We start from the raw sequence: 17112 nt of genomic DNA on the forward strand, positions 1-17112 counted from the left end.
CTGATTTTTTTTTTCACTTAACAATGGTGCTTTGTCATTTTCTACAATAGTTCATATACTTTTACAAATTATAAAGATAATTTTAACCCTTTAAAAAATCTTAGATGGGTCATTACTTTTCAGAATCTAGTTTGAGTATCTAAATGTGTCTCTGCTTACAGAGGGTTTGTATCCCGATGGGAAAGTTATATAGATTTATATATAATGTGCTTTGAAGTAAAATAAAGCCGGGTGAGGGAAGAGGACGTGATGGAAGTAGTGAGTCTGTAATAAGGTACAGAGAGGATGGTCATGGAAGGCCTCTCTATTGGGTACCATTTGACCCAAGACCGGCATGATATTTGGAAGTAAGGACCTGAGCAAATCAGAGGAAAGGTCTTTCCAGGAAGAGCGAAGAGCCAGTTTCAAGGTTGTGGGGCAGGACCGTGTTGGCACAGATGCCAGAATAGGCAGAGACCACAGAATGGAAGGGAGCCAGGGGCCAGATGAGGTAGGTCTTGGTAAGGAGTTGAGATGATGAGATTACTTTTTTTTTAAAAAAGTAATCACTGAGGCATGGGTTTATATGTATTTGTATGTCTGTATATTCTCACACAGTTTATCAGCTTATTGGTATCCAGAAGAATTGACAGAGGAGGAAGAATTTGAGTTGGAGGTGAGGTCAGCCTTGGTTGGCTCTGGGAAGGCCCAGTCTCACCTGTCCTTGGATCTCCAGTGCTCCTGCCTCAGGCCAGTTTGTTGAATGGTACACGAATGGGTGTCCCATTTTAGACAGCAGCTAGAATACTGCTTTGAGTTCATGTCACAGCAAAAGTTCAGGGTATTGATTCTTTTTTTTTTTTTAATTATTTATTTATTTGTTTGCACCCGGTCTTAGTTGCGGAGGGGTATTGATTCCTGTGAGGTGGGTCACAAATGTTCAGAATCTGAAGGGTATGAGGAAGAAGACTTTGGGAAAATAGAGCAGTGGCTGATGTCATGTGTAGATGGACAGCTCAGGTCACATCTAACAGACTGAGCTTCTCTATAGCCTGTGATTAAACTGTAATTATGGGTCTTGTTTTGGGAGCATGTGATGGGAACAGGAAGTAAATAAGCTTCAAGGTGGATACATAAATTACAGGAGAGGGTTGACATTATGGGGAAAGGACTGTCAGAAGCTCTAAGACTGCAGAGCCGTGAAGCTTCATAATCATGTCTGTTACCTCTCCTTCTTGCTCCCAGTTTCTCTCCAAAGAGTTCTGAAATGTAGACACCAGATGTTTGGGCTAAAATACATGCTGTTTGTCTTAAAAGTGCAGCATTTTGTTACCTTTTAATCTGAAACCCAGAAATAGCCATAACCACCTGTTTTATATTCTGTTAATAGTCATTTAAAAAAAATTACAAGTACTACTCTACTGCTGGCAGTCACTGTTTATGAATGGACAGTGTTCTAGATGGTTGTTTGGAAATTGGCAGTGTGGAACTGTCTTTATTCCCATAGAAGCAGGGTTGGAGCTGCTGGGTGGGATTCCAGGCCAGTGCACAAAAGTCAGTCTAATCCATAATGTACCTGCAGTAGAGCAGCGAACAAAGAGAACTCTAGAGCTTGTCGTCTGAAGATGTGTTGCTAAGATCCCCAAGGTAGTGTGGATGCCCCAAGGAATGGGCAGACCCTTTGGAAGGTGTGAGGGTGCTATATTTAAGGACCCAAGTGAGGGATGAGAGGGAGCAGCCCAAGGGGATAGAGGACAGACCCCGGCTTGGCCTCAGTCACTTTGAAATAAGGGACGGTAGAAGTTTCTGCCTCCTTGTTGTGATGCCCTGATAGCAGTTTTGACTGAGTTGGTTTCTTGGTCCCAGTCTTTTTCATCCTTTACCACAGAAGCCTCAAGGTTTAGTCTCCCTGTTCCTTTTTCCCCTCACTCTGCTTACTGAAGGATCATATGGGATTTTAGATCTGGCAGAGTGCTGATCTGACACTTCCAATGTACATATTTGAAAAAATCAGATCCAGAAAGAAGCATTTTGACTGAAGTGCCTTTTGTCCCTAAGGTGCCATCCCTGAAACAGACCTACGTCTGTTTTGTTTTATCTTACGTCTGGCATAAAGTCAGTGGTTGCTTAATGACTGTAAGTTGGATTCCTGGTTTTCAGACATGGTCTAAATATGTTTACTTCAAAAATGAGGAGCTTCTGTGTCACTTTGACCTCGATATTTATCTGGACCATTTTGAAAGAGTAATTTCCAGAGTTCTGTTAGCTAAGTAAGATGAGGCTATTAAAATTCAAGGGAGTCTTATTTGTGCCTACGTGTGATTATGATTACTGCCTCTCCCCCCTGCCATGAGCAGAATGTGTGCTTTCTAAAAATACTGCTGTTGAAATAATTCCCGGGTCCCAAAGGGGGTTAAATTGTGAAAGAACAATAGGAAAGGCTTGTCGTCTTTCTTAACGTTTGAGATCATCTGAATTCGAAATGTTTCTCTTTCTCTTGTATTTTTGAGAGTCTTTCGAGACTTTTCTGTTAATGTTTCTTCTTCTTCTCCTTCCTCCTCCTCCTCCTAAGTTGACATCTAAGTATGCAGTGCTTTGAGTGTCTTTATAGATTCTGTTCTAATTTTTTTGTGTTTTGTTTGTAAATCAATTGAAAATACCCTTGTTGGTATTGCATAATTTTCTTCTCATAGCCCTACTCCCCCCTTTATACCTTCAGAGAAAGATGATGCAGGATGAGAGTGGATGGTACATGCTCTCAAGAGACTTATGCTAGTATTTCATTAAGGAAAAAAGACTGATGTGTATTATTCCATTGTTCCCAATGGAATAGTGTTTTCTGATTAAGCACACATAACTGGAGACTGTTTAATACCAGTTATTTTAAAAATTCATTTAACAAACAATACTTGAGTGCCTTCACACTGTCAGGCACGATGCTAGGCTCTGGGATACAGCCATGAATGATATCATTCCTGAGTTAAATCAGTTCAAGTTCTAGTTCAACAGATGGACAACCAGCCAGTCATTACCAGCAGAAATGTATGAGGGGTATAATTGAGTGCAGTGGGAGCACAAAAAATACAGGTTAATGGACTTCCCTCGTGGTGCAGTGGTTCAGAATCTGCCTGTCAATGCAGGGGACACGGGTTCGAGCCCTGGTCCGGGAAGATCCCACATGCTGCAGAGCATCTAAGCCCGTGCGCCACAACTACTAAACCTGCGTTCTAGAGCCCGCGAGCCACAACTACTGAGCCCGCATGCCACAGCTACTGAAGCCCGCGCGCCTAGAGCCTGTGCTCTGCAAGAGGAGAAGCCACCACAGTGAGAAGCCCGCACACCACAACGAAGAGTAGCCTCCGCTCTCCGCAACTGGAGAAAGCCTGCACCCAGCAACGAAGACCCAACACAGCCAAAAAAAAATAAATAAATGAATAAATTTATTTTAAAAAAATACAGGTTAAGCTAGAACTAAATTGTAAAGGATTAAGAGTTGGACAGGGTGGGGAAGGATGTTGCAGGCAGGAGAAGAAAGTGGTTTGTTGGCATGTGAATTTGGTGCATTCTGAGAATGGGAATTAGTTCTATGTGACAGGTGTGCCTGTGACCAGGAAGTGAATAACTTTCTATATCTATATTAAGGACTCTTCAATTTATTCATCAGCTGATGGAGATTTATTGAAGGAGTTTTCGAACACAAGAGTGTCATGGTCAGATTAACGATCACTTTGACCAGGAAGAATGGATTGAAGCAGAGTGATCCTGAAGATGTCAGAGACAAATGAAGAAGGGACCCTAGTCATCTAGGAAGGAAGTGGGGAAAGCTTATCTGAAGCAGTGATTTTTATACTTAACCCCAAATTTTAAAATATTGTTTGTTTTAAAACTCAACACATTTTAACATTTTGATTTAGCAGTAAGATTAGTGAAACAGGGCTTCCCTGGTGGCGCAGTGATTGAGAGTCCGCCTGCCGATGCAGGGGACACGGGTTCGTGCCCCGGTCCGGGAAGATCCCACGTGCCGCGGAGCGGCTAGGCCCGTGAGCCATGGCCGCTGGGCCTGCGCGTCCGGAGCCTGTGCTCCGCAACGGGAGAGGCCACAACAGTGAGAGGCCCGTGTACCGCAAAAAAAAGAGAAAAAGAAAAAGATTAGTGAAACATAAACATAGGATATAAGTTTCAGAAAGTTTTACAAAGTGTCAAGTATTACTTCTTTTGGTGATTTCAGCTTTAAATTCTTCAGTTGTTTGCGCAATGCAAAATACTTATGTGCTGACTTAACAACTGTTTTTCTGGTATTTTGTGTGTGTTTATAGTGTGGAAATGATTATAGCTACTTGCAAATACTGAGTTCTGCCTTAAATCCCATGGACGCCGAGCTGCATTTTCTGCAGAGTTTTTGTATTGGAAAAGACACTTTTACCATTTTCATTTACAATTTCACTAAGGCAGTAAGTTTATAGAATACCCTGTAAACACTCTAAATAAGTATACTTTCAGAAATCTTGAAGCAAGAACTAGGATACTAAAATGCCTATTGTATGTTTAGATAATTTTTAGGTCATTCAAAATAGATTGTAGTTAGAGAATACACTTATAAAATCACCATAATCAGTAGTATTCATGATTATACTCCAAATTTTTAGATCATGCTTTTTTTATGTGTATTTTGCCAGTCTCTTTGCCTCAATTTGAGCTTAAATAGACAAGTATTAATTGACATTTAATTTAAAAAACCTGAATTGTAAATAACCTTGTGGCAAAAGATAAGCCTAGTAAAATAGGAAAAAGAGATAAGAACCCACTCACATTTAAAATATTAACCATCTGAAACATTCTTATTTTATAGACATGGACATCTATATAGGTTACAATTCTGTGTTGTACATTATTTTTTCTACTTTTGTTCCTGTTTTTTCCTATGGAATTTCCATGTGTTAAACACATAGCTCACAGATTTATCTTATTTACATGCTTGCTTTTTCCTATTGGCATTTAAAAGGCTTAAGAGCATGGTTGTATCTTGTTGGTCCTTGTATTCCTGCATAGAGTCTGAGACTAAATGAAATTTTAATCCATTATATTTTCCAGGTGTTCATGATCTTTTTATTTGTTCCTTCTGTTTTTTGATTTTTTATCATTATCATTTGTTGCCTGGATAGTCTGCTCAAGTGCCCTGGATTGTATGGATAGAAAATCTAAGTGGCACAAATATGGCCTCTTTGCATCCTGATGTGAGCTATCGACCCCTCCTCCTTTCCATTCTCTCTGTCCCTGCCAGTCACCACGATTCCTTATGTTTCTCCCCATCCAGTCATTCTCCTGCCTGAAGGCTTCCCAGTGCTTCTCACATTCTGTAACTGGTCCTCTGGTCTCATTCTCATCTGTAGCAGGATTACCTCTGCCTGTCACAAGATCCTGTGCTCCAGTCTTTTTTTTTTTTTTTTTTTTTTAATTATTTTTGGCTGCCTTGGGTCTTCGTTGCTGCATGGGCTTTCTCTAGTTGTGGCGAGTGGGGGCTACTCTTCGTTGTGGTGCGTGGGCTTCTCATTACAGAGGCTTCTCTTGTTGTGGAGCATGGGCTCTAGGTGCACGGGCTTCAGTAGTTGTGGCACGCGGGCTTAGTTGCTCCGCAGCATGTGGGGTCTTCCCGGACCAGAGCTCGAACCCATGTCCCCTGCATTGGCAGGTGGATTCTTAACCACTGCACCACCAGGGAAGTCCCCTGTGCTCCAGTCTTATATTAAAAACAAACAAACAGAACACAGTTTCCCCAAAATGCCGTGTTCTCTCTCACCTCCTGCCTTTGTACCTCCTCTGTGGGCACTTCACTAAGCAGGCAGAATCACTGCCTCTTGTTTCCTCTGTGCTCCATGGCACTTCTTTTGTTCAGCAGTTGTAACTTGTATCAAGTTGTATTATTTGTTTGTTTGTGTATCAGTCTCCCCTACTAGAGTTTTTACAAAGACCCTGACCAGTTACTCCTTCTTAAATCCTCAAGGCCTAGCACAATCCCCAGCACATGGTAGAGTGTCATGATAACCTTTAGAGTGGAGCTACTCAATTTGTCTAGGATTATCAAAGTATGAAAAGAAAATAATATGTAAACATAGAGACATAAATATTTAGATCTAAAATGCATGTGTGCCTAATAGGCAAACTAGATTATTGTGATATCTCATAAGGCATCTGTGAAGGTATTCCAGACAGGACAATTAGAAGTGACTATCTGGAAAATCAGAATTTTAAGGGGCCATCTGGGACACATTTGGGGTTAGATAAACCTGCATCTATTTTGAGTATCCCCAGAATTCGCTAGATGACCCTATACATTTATAAAAAGTTGCTGAGTAGAAATATATTCCAAATAACACTCAGCATAGGCATTAAAAAAAGATTAGACTGTGGAGAACCTTAATACAGATAAAATCAAAGAATGGTAACACTTTCCAAGATTATGATAGTTGTGCACTGGTGCTCCTTTGTTCAGGTGCATCATTAGTGTGATGCTGGTCGTCAGCATAAGAAAGTATAGCACAGAATGGACTCACAAAAATGTCTGGAGCCGGGATGAGCATTTTCAAATGTGTGTTTCAAGTGTAGAGACTCCTATCAACATCTTTTTAGTATAACACTTTGTATATAAATCTTGAGTATTGCAGATATAAAGGACCTTTCAGTTTTTTCATTAAATCCAGAAACTGTATGATTTTAGTAATTCTCTTTCAATTTCAAAAGAAACTGTGGTTTTTATTTTTCAGTGTTGAAAATGAGCCCATGAGCACAAGTCAGAAAAAGGAAAAGGTACTTTCATCAGAAGCAGTAAAGGTATAGTTTTAAATTAATATTATTTTATATCAAGCAAATATGTTTCTTAGTTTCTGCTGTTTCTTATTCTTTTAGATTCTGTCATCTCATATTACGTTTCAGAAAGAGCATAAAGTCTTATTACTTTATGTGGAACTCCAGCCCAGCTCTACTGGACATTTGTGTCTTGGGGTGTGGGTAGGGGGAGAGGACTGAGGAGAGACTTGAGGCAGTGGTGCTCCTACCCCAGCTTAGCCACTAACCAACTGTGAGGCCTTCAGCTGAGGCATTTAACTTTGTGCCTTGGTTTTCTAATCTGTAAATTGGATCATCTGACCTCCACAGTCTCTTTTCTCTAGGAACTTCTTTGAAGTATGTTGCGTTTTCTCAAATGCTTCTGACAACTAAGAGTGCTTTTGAGGGCGTAGAAGTTAAAGACATGTTCGTACATGTCATTAGTATGTGATGATATGTTTGTCAGCTCATATATGAACTGGCTTTCCCTGCATCTACAGGACAAGCATGAAAAGAGTATAAGGTACACTTCTACGCAAATAGTTACTGAAAAGTGTGGTTAAAAATCCTGGAAAACCACTAAACCTTATAACATTTCTTTTTAGTCATAAGTGATTTTATAGAAATTGGATGTTTGTGTTGTTCGGGGATGTGAGGCCAGGTGTGTGATCAAGTTTAGGTAGCTGTCTCCCATTCATGGAGTTTGGTCCCAGTTACTTTCTTTTTAAACGATTTGTGACAGTCAGTCAAGGAGAAAGCTTGTGCTTTCCAGGGATTTCTGGGTACATTAGCTTGGTCAGTGGAAGGACCAGAAAGTCATCTGAATTCTTCATTACTGATATGGGGACTCTTAAACATTATATGAGATCCAAAGACCTTAAATATGGTCAAGATAAAGCTGTTTTCCTTCTTTATTCCCTCCTTCTCCATTATAGTTAGCAATATAAATATTGTTTTGAAAGAAAAAAAATCAGAATCTGATTTTTTTTTTTTTTTTTTTTTTTTGCGGCACGTGGGAGCCTCTCACTGCCGTGGCCTCTCCCGTTGCGGAGCACAGGCTCCAGACGCGCAGGCTCAGCGGCCATGGCTCACGGGCCCAGCCGCTCCGCCGCACGTGGGATCTTCCCGGACCAGGGCACGAACCCGTGTCCCCTGCATCGGCAGGTGGACTCTCAACCACTGCGCCACCAGGGAAGCCCTGATTTTTTTTTTTTAACTTTATAGAAAGAAAAAAATCAGGATTACCTTGCTTCCTTTCCCTTTTTTCTTCCTTTGTGAATTTGGCTACTAAATCCTGCCCCCAGGTTTTTTTTTTTTTTTTTGCTGTATGCGGGCCTCTCACTGCTGTGGCCTCTCCCGTTGCGGAGCACAGGCTCCGGACGCGCAGGCCCAACGGCCATGGCTCACAGGCCCAACCGCTCCGCGGCACGTGGGATCTTCCCAGACCGGGGCACGAACCCGCGTCCCCTGCATCGGCAGGCGGACTCTCAACCACTGCGCCACCAGGGAAGCCCTGCCCCCAGGTTTTATAACACCTCCTACCTATTCTGTTTCAGCCAGTCGTTAGCCAGCTTGCTGGTTTACCACTGCATGGGCTCTGTAGCTTTCTCCCTCTTGCTCAGCTTTCACATGTCTTGAGTTGCCTTACTTCAAGATTTTTACTTCTAATTCTATAGGTGCAACCTTGCTCTTGAGTTGCTTCACAGGAAGTACGTATGTTACTTCTGAGATCTCAAACTTCAAAGTTGCTTTGGCTGCCAGCTCCTGTCATTCTCTCTCTTAATCCCTCATTGCCTCTGCACCCACCCTTGAGCTTCAGAGAACCTTCATGTTTTCCCTGCTCTCTTCTCCTCTCTTGGTCTCTACTTGTTTGTCTACTTAGCCTGGAACTGATATGTAACACTTCAGCTGTTAATCTCACTGAAAGAAACAGTCTTCAAACTTGGCCCTCAGACTTTAATTTCCAATAGTCCTGCTTTCCACCTGCAAAGTTTTGCACCAGAAAGTTACATCTTTGTGGCTTCAGTGTCTATGTGGTGGCAGATATAGTGGCTGGGCCTCCATGATTATGATCTTTTCTATCCATTCTTAGTATCTTGGTTTGAGTGCCCAGGATAATTTCAGTTTGGGATTTGGGCCCCCAAGTAACAGGGCTCATGTTGTGAAACTGTTTCTCTTATGGTTTGAGACCTATAGGATTACTTATACATGGGCAGTTTTGTTAGCCCATGATAGAAAGGGCACCATGGCACTCTTACTGGGGTAGTGTAAGCATTTTGGACCATGTAACTGTATTTTTTTTTTTTTTTTTTTTACTTTCTGGAAATTATTGGTAGGATTTCCTCAACCTCGCTACACAGACCCAGTTGTTCTGGGACCTGCTGCTGCCAGGCATCAAAAATACTTACATTTTGCAGATTATATTCCATTACTGGTTATGACCAGATATTGGGTATAATTCTCTGTGCTATACAGTAAATCCCTGTTGCTTCAATTAAAAAAAGAAAAGAGAAGAAAAAAGTACTTATTTTGATAATATCAATAGTCAGATGCATACCTAGGGGGAAAGAAAGGTTAGCAACAATATCTATGATCTTATTATTTTAAATAGTCTCATTTAAAGTTTTTTATTTAGCAATTAGTATAAAACACACATTTGCTTTCTTTGTAACGAATGGTTTTCTGAAACATAGCACTCCGCTGTAATGTGACATTTCTTGCCATGCTTCCATCTTCTTAACCTGAATTTTATGATGATGCCTTCCATGATAAGGAAAAATGTGTACCATTTTTCCTCTCCAGTGTAAAACGTAACAGATTTATGTATAATGAATGTTTTTAGTGCATTTCTTTTTGTATTTGACCTTGAGATACCAAATCAAGATATTGAAAATTATATTGTTATAAATTTAAGCTACAAAAAATTAATTATATTTTTCAAACAACTGGAGACTGTAGAAGCTTTATATTATCTTTGGACATAATTAGATTCTTAGTTCTTAAAATATCACTTATACGCTATACAAATTTTGCTGTTTTGATAACATTGGAATCTATTTCTCACATGTGCATCTACTGTTCCACTGAAATGTATATTTCTTCTATATTAATCAGTTTTTGTATCTAGCTGGCAAAATTCCAGATATGTAGTCCATATTCTATGTTTATTTCTCTATAGCGAATGTAGATTCTTGTCTTGCAGCCTTAGACTCTTGCTGTGCTCATGTCTACTGTTATTTAAAAGAGAGGGAAGGCATGTCATAATGCCCTGCTCCCTTCTGCCTGTTTCAGAGGACTATTCATCCCTTCCTGCCTTCCAAAGCTAAACTCCCTAAATCCCCCTGCTAGTGGTACTGGTCTCTAATTTCCCACCTTCTTTTGGACTTCGCCTTGCACTGCATCCACCTCTCCATCTTCACTGGCTTCCTCTATTTCTCTCTAAATATATAAAATTTTAAAAAATATATTTTTTTCCTTTCATGGGTCTGGGTTCCTTTCAGGCTATCATTTCATTTTACTTGCTACCTTTAACTCAAAGATTTCTTATGAAAGTTTGTCATAATCACTGTTTAATTCTTAATGCTTTCTAATCTGACTCCGGTCTCCCTCCTGGTTCCCTTAGACATGGGAAAACCAGTACTGTGCCTGCCATCCATTGTCATAGCTGTTAAATGAGTGAGAGTCATTCCATGAAACCCTGACCTCTTGCTAATCATCAGTGCCCTTTTCTTAGTTCTTACTGTATTTAACCAGTTGAGACACTTGATTTTCCAAGTCTTTTCCCCTTTCCAGAAAGTTTCTTTTTTATATTTGCACTTATGATATTGTACATTCTTTTTTTTAAAATGCTATGTTCCATGTGTTAAATACACTAGGTAAATATGAGACTTGTATAAGTGATATAATTGTCCTCTGTCATGCCTGCCTTGTTACTGTAATGTTTTACACATTCTTTTTTTTTTTTTAAGATGTTGGGGGTAGGAGTTTATTAATTTATTTATTTATTATTTTGGCTGTGTTGGGTCTTCGTTTCTGTGCGAGGGCTTTCTCTAGTTGCAGCAAGTGGGGGCCACTCTTCATCGCGGTGCGCGGGCCTCTCACTATCGCGGCCTCTCTTGTTGCGGAGCACGGGCTCCAGACGCGTAGGCTCGGTAGTTGTGACTCACGGGCCTAGTTGCTCCACGGCATGTGGGATCTTCCCGGACTGGGGCACGAACCCGTGTCCCCTGCATCGGCAGGCGGACGCTCAACCACTGCACCACCAGGGAAGCCCTGATATTATACATTCTTGTTTCAATTCCTGCCTCTGGCCATTCCCTTCTGTTTCCTTCACTGATTCTCTTTTGGCTAAATTACCTTCCATGTAGATGTTTCTCAAAGTCCTCAACCCTCCTCAACATCAGTCTTTCAAAGTAGTACCTTTCAATCTTATTACTTCATCTTTTGGCTCTCAGATTTCTACCCGACATCCCTCTTGAGCTCTAGAGTTGATTGTCAGAGTTCCAGACATTTCTACATGGATGGCCTTTGATACTGCAAATTCAGTCTGCCCAAAAGTCTCAATATTTTCAGAGATGTTCTCTCTATATAAATTTTTTTGGGAGATAGAGGTGTTGGGAGGTAGGGAGGATCGTTTAACTGCTTGGGATGGAGGAAGAGCCCTGGGGGTCAAGTACTCCATTTGGAGATTTTCAACCAAACTCTGCTCTTAATCCCATGTCTCATATTGCCCTAAGTAGTACCTAGTATCTTCAAATCCTGAGCTTTTCCAGGTGGTCTGCTGACAATCTGTCTGTAGATTGTTTCCCCCTTAATGATCAAAGTTCCCTGTTGCAGACACTTGGGTGGAAGCTTCTTCTGGTCAATTACCATGCCTTCATCTGCTTTTGCCTTCTAAACTTTTTCTGAAACCTCTTATCTGCTAATATCTACTCTCTTCCTCTCCTTGTATTTATAACTTAAAATAAAAAACCTTTACTGTCATTTTAGAGTGTTTTGTACAAGAGAAGAAATCAGTGTGTGTGGTTTATCTCCAGTGTTAATCAGAATTTTTATCTCTTTTTCTTTCTATAAATTTAACTATTCATTTATTTAATTTTGGCTGCATTGGGTCTTTGCTGCTGCACGCGGGCTTTCTCTAGCTGCTGAGAGCGGGGGCTGCTCTTTGTTGCAGTGCGCGGGCTTCTCATTGTGATGGCTTCTTTTGTTGCAGAGCACAGGCTCTAGGCGCATGGGCTTCGGTAGTTGTGGCACACGGGCTTCAGTAGTTGTGGCTCGCAGGCTCAGCAGTTGTGGCGCATGGGCTCTAGAGCACAGGTTCAGTAGTTGTGGCGCATGGGCTTAGTTGCTCCACAGCATGTGGCATCTTCCCGGACCAGGGCTCGAAGCTGGGTCCCCTGCATTGGCAGGCGGATTCTTAACCACTGCACCACCAGGGAAGTCCAGAATATTTATCTCTTAATAGTTGAGGAAAGTGAATCTCAGAGAGATTGTCACTTGACAAACTCATATTATTATTGAGAGGAGGCAGGAGAATTCAGATGCAGTTCTGTACCATAGTGCTTCCCATTTGTGAACTTAATTTGTAAGGTATACTTTATAAACTTAATTTACCAAAAAGAAACCCTATTAAAAATTTAAAAAGCTGTGGCAGTAAGTCTGTTTTTAGAATGAGTCATGAGCTAAATAAAATGAATTAAATCTGAACCATAGGTTATAGATTTTCCAAACCAGGCCTAAATAACTTGATGATTATTAGGCCTGTTCTCAGTAGCTTGGCATCTGCTTTATATAAAGTTTAACTCTTGCCCCATTTTAGAATTGTGGCTCATAACTGATCATACAACTTTGGTGAAGGTTCTCGTATCTTTTAAGAGATATCTGGTTGCTATATGCCTATGATGTTTCTAGAGACAACCGAGGAGTATCAATCTAGTGCCTATTACTGTTAGTTGTTAATAATTCATAACCCTTATTTTTAATATTATCATAAATAATTTACTAAAAACAACCATGCTTTTTTTTATTGTTGCCACTGTTCACTGATATGTAAAAATGGAAGAATTGTAGCTCAAGAGTATCTCACTGAATAAAAAGTCACAAATTGTTCTTTGTATCAATGCCTATATTGAGGGTAAGATGAATTAGTGAGATGAATATATTAAATTATGCATTTGTTTATATTTTGATTTGTGTAACTCTTCTTTCCTTATTGGTCTTTTTCAACTCTTTTTTTTTGGCCAGAGGTGAAATGGTAGTCAAATTTAAATATATTAAATGTTTGCATGGTTAGGAGAAATTTAATTACTGAACTAATTTTTAAAAATAAATTATAGCCTTAATGCATGCTTGCTGTCCTTTTTTTCTCAGTGATACAGATAGCAATATGACATGAATTTAAAATCTAGATTTAGGGCTTCCCTGGTGGCGCAGTGGTTGAGAGTCTGCCACCGATGCAGGGGACAGGGGTTCGTGCCCCGGTCAGGGAAGATCCCACATGCTGCGGAGCGGCTGGGCCCGTGAGCCATGGCCACTGAGCCTGAGCGTCCGGAGCCTGTGCTCTGCAACGGGAGAGGCCACAACAGTGAGAGGCCTGCGTACCACAAAAAAAAAAAAAAAAAAATTCTAGATTTAAAAATTTTTCTTTTTCAAACTCGGGAACTCTCTTTTTAAAAATTTCAACTATAGTTGGACTTGGAACCCCCTATGTAAACAGATTCAGGCAACACTCCCCTGTTGATGATGGGAATGAGTAGCCTGGAGCCTCAGAGTCAGCCACCATTCCCTTCCTCTGCCAGCCATGGCACCTCCTTGGAACAGTTTTAAAATTACATGTGCAGTGACGGAAAGAACACAGTCTTTGGAATCAGACGTATCTGGGCTTAAATCCCAGGTCTCCACGTGGTAGCTTTCTAACCTTGGGAAATTTACTCAACCTCTCTGAACTTTGGTTTGCTGCTCTGTAGTGGGAGGTGTCAGTCCTTATTTTATAGAAGTGTTTTAGAATTAACCTGAGATAACATGTGCTGCACTGCACGATACCCAACACAATTTAGGTACTGAGGAAAAGAGCTGTCTTCTTGCCATATGCAGTCTGACGACAACTTAGAATCTAACTCTTTTGCTTAAGAATGGTGCTGACTTTTTCTGGGTGAATAGTATGGAAATCAGCTATTAGAAACATTGATTCTCTGTAACATTTGAAAAGGCATACATGAATGTATGTATGCACACTGAACTTTAGCTAGAACTCAAAAACTCTTACCCTTGATTGCTTCTATAAAGACTGGGTGCTGTCAAGGTGCCTGGAGATTGCACTGTATGTTACTGCACCATTCACATGACCAAAGGGGCTGCCAGGGCTTAAGCCTGTTGATATGGCTGGTGCTGCTCTGGGGCCTTGATATCTCAGAGTTCTTGGATGTTGAATGTATTGCATGGTATCTGGTTTGATTTGCGGCGGCTCCAACGTCTCATAGACCTGGAATAGTCCTACTTTGTGGTGTGGTGGCGTACCTTATGAAAATGGAAACTGGGGATGAAGGGTCATGTACATACTCTAGATTTTTTGTGAGTGAATTTGCCTCCACAGGTGCCAGATACTGATTTGAGAGCTCCAAAAGGCTCTCATAGATTTAAAAACATTTATTATTCTGGCCCAATGTTTTCGTTGGAGAAGTGTTTAGACCATAACAAGAAGGAATGGCTTTTCCCCTACGTTATGTCATCTTGTTCTTTTCTCTTCTCACCTTACACACCTGCCCTGGTTGATTTGAGTTTACCTACATCTTAGCCAATGACAAAAATCACATCTGTCCCTCCAGCCCAATGTGTTCTCCTGAGCTTCAGGGTGATGGAGCCAATTCTCTGATGGACCTTTCCTGTGAAGGTCACTGAGTATGAGATCTGACTTACTCAAAGTTGAATTCAGTGTATTTTATCCTAATTTCCTTCTGTTCCTGTATTCCCTGTCCTGCTGAAAGGCGCCACCAGTTACCCAATCTTGATATCAGGGAATGATTCTGCCAGGTAATGTGTTGTGGCCAGATACCTTAGGAGAAAACTAACTAGAATTGTCTAGTAAGCAGCTGGGTTTAGTTTATGAATGCCAGATTTTGGTAACTGTAAGTAATCTAGGTAATAGTCCTACTCATGATGAAAGCATAAAGTTGTTTGCCCTAACCTTGTGGTGACAAGGAAAAATAGGATGTTAGAGTTTATTGGAAGAACACACACACACACGCACGCACACACGCACGCATGCATATATGTAGGCAATTTCCATTCTGAAAAACTTTTGAGTTGTAGTAGGAATTTCCCAGGCAAAGAGGGCAAGGGATAAATGGTCTCAGCAGTGGTAATAGCTTTGTGCAAAGACACACCTGTAGTAAGAGAAAGAGGAAGGAAGAGGGGAGAGGGAAGAAAATAGGCTCCCATGATGCCTGAGGCCACATATGGTGACATGAGTCACTGTAAGCTTTGCGAGTGACAAGAGATTGAATCAAAGAGGGACTCGATCCACCAAGACCTTAAGTGCCATGCTAGGGAGTTTGGATTTTATCCTGACAAGGGTGCACAGCCAATGGAGGCCTTTAAGGATGATTAGATTTGAAATCTAAAAGATTGCTGTAGCTTTTGTCTGGAGAGCAGACTGGGGAACTTTAGGAATGGAAAGCAAGGAAACAAGTCATTCACTGCTGGCAGTATTCTAGGGGAGAGGTCATGGTGTCCTGATGTTTCATCTGACTTTTGAACAAGTGGGAATGTTACAGTTTGACAGAAAATGGAAGAATGGAGACGCAGCATGGTTCAGTTCAGTTTTGGGTGTATTGAGTTTGAGGTGCCAGTGAAGCATCCAGGTGGGTATGGATGTCGGGTTGATCATTGGATATACAGTCTGAGTTGAGAATACAAATCTGGCAATCATCTGATGAATCTGTGAGACATGAGACCTCATAAGAAAATCATGAAGGTAAAGTAGTGCCCCGGGCTGGAAGTTGCAGAAACGTGACATGTAGGGAATGGCTAGAAGGATGTGCACTTGAACGAGATGGAGAGAGCGTTAAGAGAAGAAGAAGGGAAACCTCAGGGTGATGTCGTGGATGCCAAGGAAGATTGGTTTTCAGGATCAGATTCAGTCTCACCTCCTGTAGACACATCATATGAGACCGGGACAGAAAGAAAGTACATTGAATTAGCAAGTAGGACAGTGTCTCTGAGAGATCGTGGTCAGAGCACAACTGGGGCAGAAGCCAAATTGCAGGGACTCAAGGAGTCACTGGGAGGAAAGGGAAAGAAGATGGTGAGGGTTGGTGACTCCTTTTAAGGCGGTTGGTAGTGAAGGCAGAGGAGAAGCCTGTCCCTGGACTTAGACTTTTTTTTTTTTTTTTTTTTTGCGGTACGCGGGCCTCTCACTGTTGTGGCCTCTCCCATTGCGGAGCACAGGCTCCAGATGCGCAGGCTCAGTGGCCATGGCTCACGGGCCCAGCCGCTCCGCGGCATGTGGGATCCTCCCAGACCGGGGCACGAACCCGTATCCCCTGCATCGGCAGGCGGACTCTCAACCACTGCGCCACCAGGGAGGCCCTGGACTTAGACTTTTGAATGGTGGACTCGCAGAAGGGGCGGACGAGGAAGTGGGCTTCCTTAGGAGACATCAAGCATTATGAAGTGGTGCTCTGGTGGATCCTTAGAGGAGGAGTCCTTCATCCCTTTATGGTGAGGGTGAGTGAAGGAAGTGGGACAGATGTGCTGTGAGGTAGGTAGAGGAGGGGTGGAGGCCGGACCGTAGGAGAGCATCTCCATGAAGTAGAAGGTAGGTGCCCCTGCTGGGCGCCGGATGGGATGGTGGAGGGGGTGTGGCAAAGGCTTGAAATAGCTGCTGTGGAAAATGGGGACGGTTGCAGACCGATTTCCAGCAGAGGCTGTAAATCGTGAATTATTGGCAGCCTACATCTGCATAGTTGTGCATATCCCTGTGGATTTTGAAAGCAAGATGCATTCACTTATGTGGAAAAGATAAAACTGGAATCTTTCCGGGTGGGGATGACCAGAGAACAAACAAAAGAGGGGTGTTAGCCATATTTGATGGCTGGATAGAAAAGATACGAAAATTTGTGGGAGCTGAAAGGGACAGGGTGAGAGAGGCCAGAAGCTGTGATGAGTCAGGAGGACTGGTGTGGTGGGTGCACCTGGGACAGCAGGTTAAGAGAGCTGGAAAGATGACAGGGTGTGAACACTTGGGAATGCCCGAGATTGAGATCCACAGGCTGGGTGATGATGGGTAAAGACAAGGGTCAGGGGTTGCCAAAC

At 41.8% G+C, this 17112-nt stretch overlaps 1 protein-coding gene across 2 annotated transcripts in view; it reads left to right on the forward strand.

The window, feature by feature from the left end:
* The window catches only part of CRYBG3 (crystallin beta-gamma domain containing 3), a 115290-nt gene that overhangs the window by 9497 nt on the left and 88681 nt on the right, over positions 1 to 17112 (forward strand). For both annotated transcript variants that reach the window (XM_081235087.1, XM_081235088.1), the window contains exon 2: positions 6741 to 6807. In XM_081235087.1, coding sequence (XP_081091213.1) covers positions 6741 to 6807 — 67 coding nt within the window. The remainder of the gene's footprint in view (positions 1 to 6740; positions 6808 to 17112) is intronic.

Source organism: Mesoplodon bidens (genome assembly GCF_964165515.1).
Source record: "Mesoplodon bidens genome assembly, chromosome: 5".
Lineage (NCBI taxonomy): Eukaryota > Metazoa > Chordata > Mammalia > Artiodactyla > Ziphiidae > Mesoplodon > Mesoplodon bidens.